This window comes from Megascapheus bottae, chromosome 22 (genome assembly GCF_031878675.1).
Source record: "Megascapheus bottae isolate mThoBot1 chromosome 22, mThoBot2.hap1, whole genome shotgun sequence".
Lineage (NCBI taxonomy): Eukaryota > Metazoa > Chordata > Mammalia > Rodentia > Geomyidae > Megascapheus > Megascapheus bottae.
Window position 1 is genome coordinate 14251339 of NC_143530.1, and position 8356 is coordinate 14259694.

The 8356-nt window shown below is 48.1% G+C and overlaps 1 protein-coding gene across 2 annotated transcripts; it reads left to right on the forward strand.

Annotated features, from left to right (window-relative positions):
* The first annotated feature begins 1973 nt into the window (after nt 1-1973).
* On the forward strand, nt 1974-8012 carry LOC150047920 (patr class I histocompatibility antigen, A-2 alpha chain-like). 2 transcript variants are annotated; one of them, XM_090356074.1, is made up of 7 exons: nt 1974-2192; nt 2296-2565; nt 2820-3095; nt 3851-4126; nt 4281-4349; nt 6591-6636; nt 7388-8012. In XM_090356074.1, exons 1-7 carry the CDS (start codon nt 2123-2125, stop codon nt 7413-7415), a joined length of 1035 nt encoding a protein of 344 aa, XP_090212200.1. In that variant the 5' UTR covers nt 1974-2122; the 3' UTR covers nt 7416-8012. The 2 variants fall into 2 exon arrangements, with proteins under 2 accessions (XP_090212200.1, XP_090212199.1); XM_090356073.1 differs by having other exon boundaries at nt 1975-2192; nt 4248-4349.
* The last annotated feature ends 344 nt before the right edge of the window (nt 8013-8356 follow it).

The following is an 8356-nucleotide window of genomic DNA, read 5'->3' on the forward strand; positions in this document are numbered from 1 at the left end:
CTGCTGGTATATTTTAACTTGAGGTTTCAAGCTTGTTTGGCTGATGCTCTACCACTCAAGCCACCCTTTCAGCCCTTTTGCTGGTTACTTGGGACATAGGAATTTTTACTTTTCCTTGAGCTGATTTCAAGCAGGGATCTTCAGGACTTTAGACACCTAAGTGGGAGTACAGTCAAGAGCCACTGGTGTCTGTCTGAACCACCAGTCATCTACACTAATCAAGATGATGTAAGTTTGAATTCTTATTTTATCTATGAGAATAAGGTATTCAGCTTTGAATCAGTTGAAAAAGCTATGAATCAATTCTGAGAATGAGGGAATAGAGACGACACAAACAAGATCATCTAGTTTAATATTACTAGGCAAGCCCTCTACCATTGAGCTGAGATCTGAGGATCTCAGCTTCCTGAAGTAGCTGGGATTACAGGCGTGAGCCACCAGCACCTGGCTCTGGCTCTGTTTTTCCTCTATTTTTGCCAGTCTTGGAGCTTGATCTCACTCAGGGTCTGGGTGCTGTCCCTGAGCTGCACTTGCTCAAGTCTAGCGCTTTACTACTTGAATGGCAGCTCCAGCTATGTTGGTGTTTACTGGAGATAAAAAGAGTCTCCTGGACTTTACTGCTCTGGCTGGTATCCAGCCACTATCCTCAGATCTCAGGCTCCTGAGTAGCTAGGATTGCATGTGTGAGCCACCTAAGCCCTGCTCCAAGATTGTTTCTTTCAGATTAGACTTCTTGACCATTCAAGTTTAACAATCTTTGCTGCCCATTTCTGATGATAAGCAGAAAGGAAAGTATTTGTTGCAGGTACACTTTCTCCACACTTAGAAGATAAACATTAACTTCTCTGAAGAGGAAATAAAAATGGCCTATAGACACATGAAGAAATGCTCCATATCTCTGGCCATAAAAGAAATGCAAATCAAAACAACTCTTAAGATTCCACCTCACTCCAGTTAGAATGGCCATGATCAAGAATTCTAATAACAGATACTAGCAGGGATGTGGCCGGGAGAGATCACTACTACACTGTTGGAGTGTAAATTCATTCAGCCACTCTGGAAAGCAGTATAGCAGTTCCTCCAAAGACTAAACATAGAGCTCCCCTATGACCCAGCAATCCCATTCCTTGACATTTACCCAAATGCCCAGAAACAAGACCATACTAAACTTACCATGTTCAGTGCAGCATTATTTACCATAGCTAAGATATGGAACCAACCCAGACGCCCCTAAGTGGATGAATGGGTCAAGAAGCTATGGTACTTATACACAAAGGAATTCTATGCTACCATCAGAAAGAATGACATTGCCCTATTCCTAAGGAAATGGAAAGACTTGGAGAAAATCATAGTAAGTAAGCCAGACCCAAAGGAACATGGGTTTCTCTCATTTGTAACAAATTAGTACACAGCTAGGACTCTCCTAGCAGAGGATCACAATAGCTCAAAAGCTGTGCACATATGGTCATATAGGATGAGACTAAATGAAATGAACTTTAGTCTATGGAAACGAGGTTGATCTTGGTGATAGTTGTTCTTTAATGTACTGTTATTTCTTTTCTCTCTTTTTTCCCCCTTATTGTTAATCTCATGTGGTAACCTGACTTTGTTACCTAGCATATTGTATATACGTTTATTTGAAATAAAGAAGGGAAGGGGAAAAACAAGATGATTGGGAGGGTGTGGGGGGGAGGGAAAAGAGGACAAAAACATGAGAAGGGGTATCAATGTTCGAGAAGCAATGCGCCCACTATCTGACGAATGTAACTATAACCCCTTTATACATTACCCCGACCCCCCCCCAAAAAAAGTCAGTTAAAACAGTAAAATTTATAAAACTCTAGACTCTCCACTGGGTTCCTAGCTAACTCTCTGGTGCCATGTCCCTAATGGAGGGTGCTTTCTCCTAAAGAGAAAGAGAACGCTGTCCAAGAACAGCGGGATCGGAGCAAAGTCCTAGGTCCTGAGTTTGTGTGGCACTCAGGGACTTGGGGCAGAGGGTGACATCAGGGGTGTGGAAGCTCAGCACTGGGGACTTGGTTCGCCCGGTAGCTCAAGACACGCTGCCGAGGTTCTGAGTTACAAAGGCCTCCACGGGGTCGGATTTTCACAAATCTCAAAGATGGGCATGCCCATGTTTGCCCTTCTGTTGGTGCTCTGGGGGCCCCTGGCCCCGAGGCAGACGTGGGCAGGTGAGTAGGTCGGGAGGTGAAGGCCCCAGCTGGGAAGGGGTCTAGGGGCCCCTCGACGGTGCGGAGCCCGGGCACTGCGGGCTCAGCGCTCCCCGCTCCGCAGGCTTCCATTCCTTGAAGTATCTGGACGCCGCGGTGTCCCGGCCCGGCCGCGCGCACCCGCGCTTCACCACCATCGCCTACGTGGACGACACCCCGTTCGTGCGCTACGACAGCGAAGCCCCGAGTCCGACGATGGAGCCGCGGGCGTCGTGGGTGCAATCGGCGGGGTCCAAGCATTGGGAGCAGGAGACGCAGATCTGCAAGGCCCACGCGCAGATCTTCCAGGATCAGCTGCACACCCTGCTGGGCTACTACAACCAGAGCCGGGATGGTGAGTGGCCCCGGGTGGGCGTCCCCCCTCCACGTTCCCACCCCCAGCCCGAGCTCCACCACTAGGCTGGGGGCCTTGGAAAGCCCGGAGGGGGAGGGGGGGGGAAAAACGAGAAACCTGATTGGGTTTCGTTTTTCAGTTTAGGAGGAAATCTCGCGTGGTTGGGGGAGGGAGGGAAAAGAGCAGGGATGGTGGGCGGGGCCGAGGGGCGGGGCCGGCCCAGGGGGCGGGGCTGACTCAGGGGGCGGGGCCAGGCTCTCACACCTACCAGAGGATCTGCGGCTGCGATGTGGGGCCCGATGGACGCTTCCTTCGCGGGTATCGCACCGACGCCTACGATGGTGAGGATTTCATCTCTTTGAACGAGGATCTGAACTCCTGGACCGCGTCAGACACCGTGGCGCAGATCACCCAGCGCAAGTGGGAGGCAACAGGTGAAGCAGAGAAAGAGAGAGCCTACCTGGAGAAAGAGTGCGTGAAGAAGCTCCTGAGATACCTGGAGAATGGGAAGAAGGCGCTAAAGCGTGCAGGTGTGAGGGGCCACAGGGCAGCTCGTCTGGGAAGGGGGCTCATGACTGGGATAGAGCTGGAATCTTGCCCCTCTCTCTTGCATGGGGAACGAAGGAGGGAATTGTTGGGTTCTCAGATCCAGCGTCAGAGAGTGACTTAAGCAGATGCCCTTCTCTCAGGATGATTAAGAGTGCCGGTGGCTCACACCTGTAATCCTAGCTACTCAGGAGGCTGAGGTCTGGGACCAGACGTTCAGAGTCATCCTGGGCAGGAAAGTCTGTGAGATTATCACCACCAAACTACCAAAAAAAGCCAGAAGTGGAGCTGCGGCTTAAGGGGTAGAGGGCTAGCTTTGAGCAGAAATAGCTGAAGGACAGCATCCAGGTCTAGAGTTCAAGCCCCAGGACCAGCACAAAACATTAAAAAAAAAAAAAAAAAGAGTAGAGTAGATTTCAAAAAATAACCTGTCAATAATTTCCTTTGACTCTGCAGCTGATCTTGAAACTTGACCCTCTTAGGCCTTGTATTCTGGCCCTCATCCAGTGTGATTAGAGGCCTGACTTTCAATGTGCTGAGTTTCTTAGTCAGAACCAGGAGTACCTGTTCTCCTGGTCAAAGAAATTGTTTTACCTTGAATTGGCTCAGCTTGAATTTGATTAGCTCACCTCCCCCCCCCACAGCGTGTTCTGCATTCATACCCCCTGTTCCATGTGAACGGTGCTGAGTGGCTCAGGAGGAATGCAAATTTCCTGAATTTTCCATTTCTTTTTCTCAGATCCCCCAAAGACACATGTGACTCTCAACCCCACCTCTGAGCACGAGGTCACCCTGAAGTGCTGGGCCCTGGGCTTCTACCCTGCGGAGATCACCCTGACCTGGAGGCGGGATGGGGAGGACCTGACCCAGGACGTGGAGCTGGTGGAGACCAGGCCTGCAGGCGATGGAACCTTCCAGAAATGGGCAGCTATAGTGGTGCCTCTTGGGGAGGAGTGGAGATATACATGCCATGTACAGCATGAGGGGCTGCCTGAGCCCCGCACTATGAGATGGGGTAAGCAGGGGGATTGGACACAATGCTTGTGATCAGAAAGCAGAAGTTGTGCCAGAGACTCTCATTAGAGTCAGAACTGGGAGATGGGGGCAGCCCCTTTCACTTTCTCTTCTTTCCCCAGAATCACCTCCTAAGCACAAATTTCCCATCACAGAAATTGTCCTTGTCTTGGTTCTCTTTGGAGGTGTAGTGGCTGCTGCAATGTGGAGGAAGAAGAAAGCAGGTAGGAATGGGACAGGATTTTATTAGTTTGTTTTTTTTTTTTTGGCCAGTCCTGTGCTTGAGCTCAGGGCCTGAGTGCACTGTCCTTGGACTTTCTCAAGGCTAAATCTCTACCATTTGAGCCTCAGCACTACTTCCGGCTTTTTTTCCTATGTATGTGGTACCGAGGAATTGAACCCCCGTCCTTGTGCATGCTAGGCAAGCACTCTACCACTAGGCCAAACTCCCGGTCCCTTTATTAGTTTTCCTTTCTTTTTTACTTTTTTTTTTTTTTTGCCAGTCCTGGGGTTTGAACTCAGAGCCTGGGTACTATCCTTGGACTTTCTCAAGGCTAGTGCTCTACCACTTGAGCCACAGCACTACTTCCATCTTTTTTTCTGTGTATGTGATACAAAGGAATGGAACCCAGGGCTTCCTGCATGCTAGGCAAGCACTCTACCACTAGGCCACACTCCTGGCCCCTCTTTGTTAGTTCTATTAGCGTGTGTGTGTGTGTGTGTGTGTGTGTGTGTGTGTGCATGTTTGCTTACTTGTGTGCTTGACCTGGAGCTTGAACGCAAAGCTTTTGCACTATCCTTTAGCTTTTTTGTTCAAAGCTAGCATTCTACCACAGTTCCACTTTTGGCTTTTTTGGTGGCTAATTGGAGTCTCATAGACGTTCCTGCCTGTGTTGGCTTTGAATTGTGATCTCCAGATCTCCTCCTGAGGAGTTAGGATTAAAAATGTGAGCCACTGGCACCTGGCCTTTAGTTTTATTCTTCTTCTTTAAATGTGAGCTTTGGAGTTGGGCGAGGTGGCTCATACCTGTAATCCTAGCTACTCAGGAGACTGAGATCTGAGGATCTGGGTTCAAAGCCAGCCTGAGCAATACAAAGCCAAGTGACACTTATCTCCAATTAATCACTAGAAATGGGAAATGGAGCTGTGGGTCAAGGGTATCGTGGTAGCCTTGGGCTGAAGAGCTCAGGGACGGCACCCAGGCCAGAGTTCAAGCCCCATGACCCCCCCCCCCATAAAAAAAAATGTGAGTTTTGGCTGGGTTCTGATGGCTAATGTCTATAATCTCAGCTCTTGCAGACGGTGGAAGTATGAAATGAGCCCAGGCAAACAAATCTGCTATTTTTTCTGTCACTAGGAAAAAGCTGGAAGTTAGCTGAGCACAGCTAACTCATTCCTGTAATCCTAGCTGCTCAGGAGCCTGAGATCTTTTGCATCTCAGTTCAAAGCCAGCCCGGGCACTAAAGAATGTGAGACTCTTATCTCCAGTTAACCACTAGAAAGCAGAAAGTGGTGCTGTGGCTCCAGGAGCAGGGTGGTAGCCTTGAGCTGAAGAGCTCAGGGATAGTTCCCAGGCCGAGTGCAAGCCCCATGACCCCCCCCCCACACACACACACACAAGCTGAAGCTGAAGGAGATCACTGGGCCCTGGGTTCAAGTCCCTGTACCTGAACACAGACACAGTAGATGCCCGTACATACATGCATACATAAACACATACACACATACACATAAGGTATTCTATGTCATTAATGGAAGTACCATCCACACATCCACAAGCCGGAGGCCCTCTGTGCTGACTATGGAAAGAAAATGGAAAGTTAAGGATAAACATGTCAACTTGATGGTGGCAGTGCTTCTGATTCTTAGAAGAGAGGAGTGAGATCAGGTCCCTGCTGAGGAGAGACCTTCTGAATATTTGGTTTAGTCCCTGCACATCTCCATTCCTCTTGCCTTCTCATCCTTCACTGGGCCTGTTACAGTTCTGGAAGTTTCCCTAGAGCTCAGTAATTCCATGGTTTGTCACAGATGGTTTTCTTCCTGAAGGTTAGGGGACCAAAAAAACAAAAAGTAAAAAGTTGGCCCTGAGCTAGGTGCCCAGGATTCATGACTCATCCTCAGGAGGCTGAGATCTGAGGATCATGGTCTGAAGCCAGCCAGCCCAGGCAGGTAAGTCTGTGAGACTCTTACCTCCAATAAACTACTCAGAAAAAGCCAAAAGTGGCTCACTTTGAGCTCTAAGAGGCTCAGGGATAGCATCCGGGTCCTTAGTTCAAGCCCCCAGACAAGCACTTTAAAAAAAGGCGGGGGAAAGAGGCTACATCCCAGATTCAAATAAAATCAGTATGGGAAGGTACACAGACTTGTAGGGTAGTGTGTAGATGGGAGCTCCAAGAGAAATCACCCCAGTCCATGTATCCTTCCCTGGTCTCTAAATATGCTTTATTCTTTTTTCCCACCCCAGGGACTAACAGTGTCCTGGAGTCTGGTGCATATCCCATGGCCAGAAGGTAAAACTCTGTAGGGCCTGAACTGGGGACAGAGAATAGGGGAGTAAACTATATTACAGGTAGTCACAAGACTGGAAGCTTAAAAAAATTTATCTTTTGGCTGGGAGTTTAGCCTAGTGGTAAGAGTGCTTGCCTACCTGGGCATGATGGCTCATGCCTGTAATCCTAGCTACTCAGGAGGCTGAGATCTGAGGATCGATCGGGGGTTCAAAGCCATCCCAGGCCCTACAAAGCTGAGAGACTCTTATCTCTATTAATCTCTAGAAAACAAGAAGTAGGGCAATGGCTCCAGGGGCAGGGAGGTAGACTTGAGCTGAAGAGCTCAGGGACAGCACTCAGGCCCAGAGTTCAAGCCCCATGACCTATTTGAAAAAAAAAAAAGAGTGCTTACCTAGCATGCACAAAGACCCGGTTCAAGTCCTTGGTACCACAAACATAAAGCCAGAAGTAGTGCTGTGGCTTAAGTGGTAGAGCACTAGGCCTTGAGAAAGCTCAAGGATAGTGCTCAGGCCCTGAGTTCGAGCCCCAGGACTGGAAAAAATAATCTCTCTTTCTCTCTAAGTAGTTGTACAAAGGGGCTGCAGTTTAGCAAGGCAGTTTATGAAACAATGCATCTTGATCAATGTCACCCCTTCCAGCAAGCATTCTCACCCGCCCCTCCCAACCTAGTCCTTCCCTAGAACTCTTAGTGAGTGATGGGCTGCCTTTATAGCCACTGTCCTGAATTTGTTCATCCCTCTTTTGTTCCTAGTATAAAAGAGCTGCCTGTGTGGGACTGAGTGACACAAGATCAGTGCAAGTCTCTCCGTGGTAATGTGAAGATGACTGGATTCTCTTTCTGCAAAGATGTCTGAGTGTGTCTGCATTCCTCTAGGCATAGTGTGAAGAAGTGGAGAATCCAGGGCTCCCTTTTCCCACCAGGGCCACTGACCTGCCTTCCTCTCCACAAGCTTTCTGTTCCAGTACAGCAGGGTTTGGACCTCTCCACTTCCTCACAGCTTAATGGTATACTGGGCCAAATCTAACTACACTGAAAAATAAGACTCTGAATGTAAACTTGTTACTGTAAATCCTTAGGGTTTGCTTCAAACCCCAGGACTGGCAACACCAAGATTTCACAAACAGATGAGGAAATGTAGAGGTTGTAATTTGGAGGTGTGGCTCAAGTGGTAGAGTATCAACCATTAGCAGAAAAAGATGGGTAGGAGACCCTGTGTTCAAGCTTCAGTACTGGCCCACATACACAAGAAAATGTGTAAATAACATCCAACTTTCATTTGAAAATCAGAGAAAAATTAAATAACAGGTGAGCTGTTGAGTTTTATATTGTTTGTATATTCTTTCCCTCAATAAATAAAGTTCTCTTATAGAGCGTGTATGCATGTGTGTGTGTGTATATATACATATATATATATATATATCAAATCATAAATGGTTAGCAGTGTCACATTTGTAATAGACTGTTCTATCCCCTACAGGGCCAAGGAGGAAAAACAAAAAATAACAACAGCCAGGTACTAGTAGCTCACGCCTGGCTATTCAGGAGGCTGAGATCTGAGGATTGTGGTTTAAAGCCAGCATGGGCAGGAAAGTCCATGAGAATCTTATTTCCAGTTAATCACCAGAAAATCAGGGGAAAAAAGTTGTGGCTCAAAAATGGTGGAGCACTGGCTTTAAGCAAAAGCACTCAGGAAAAAGCTCAGGCCCCACATTCAAGCCC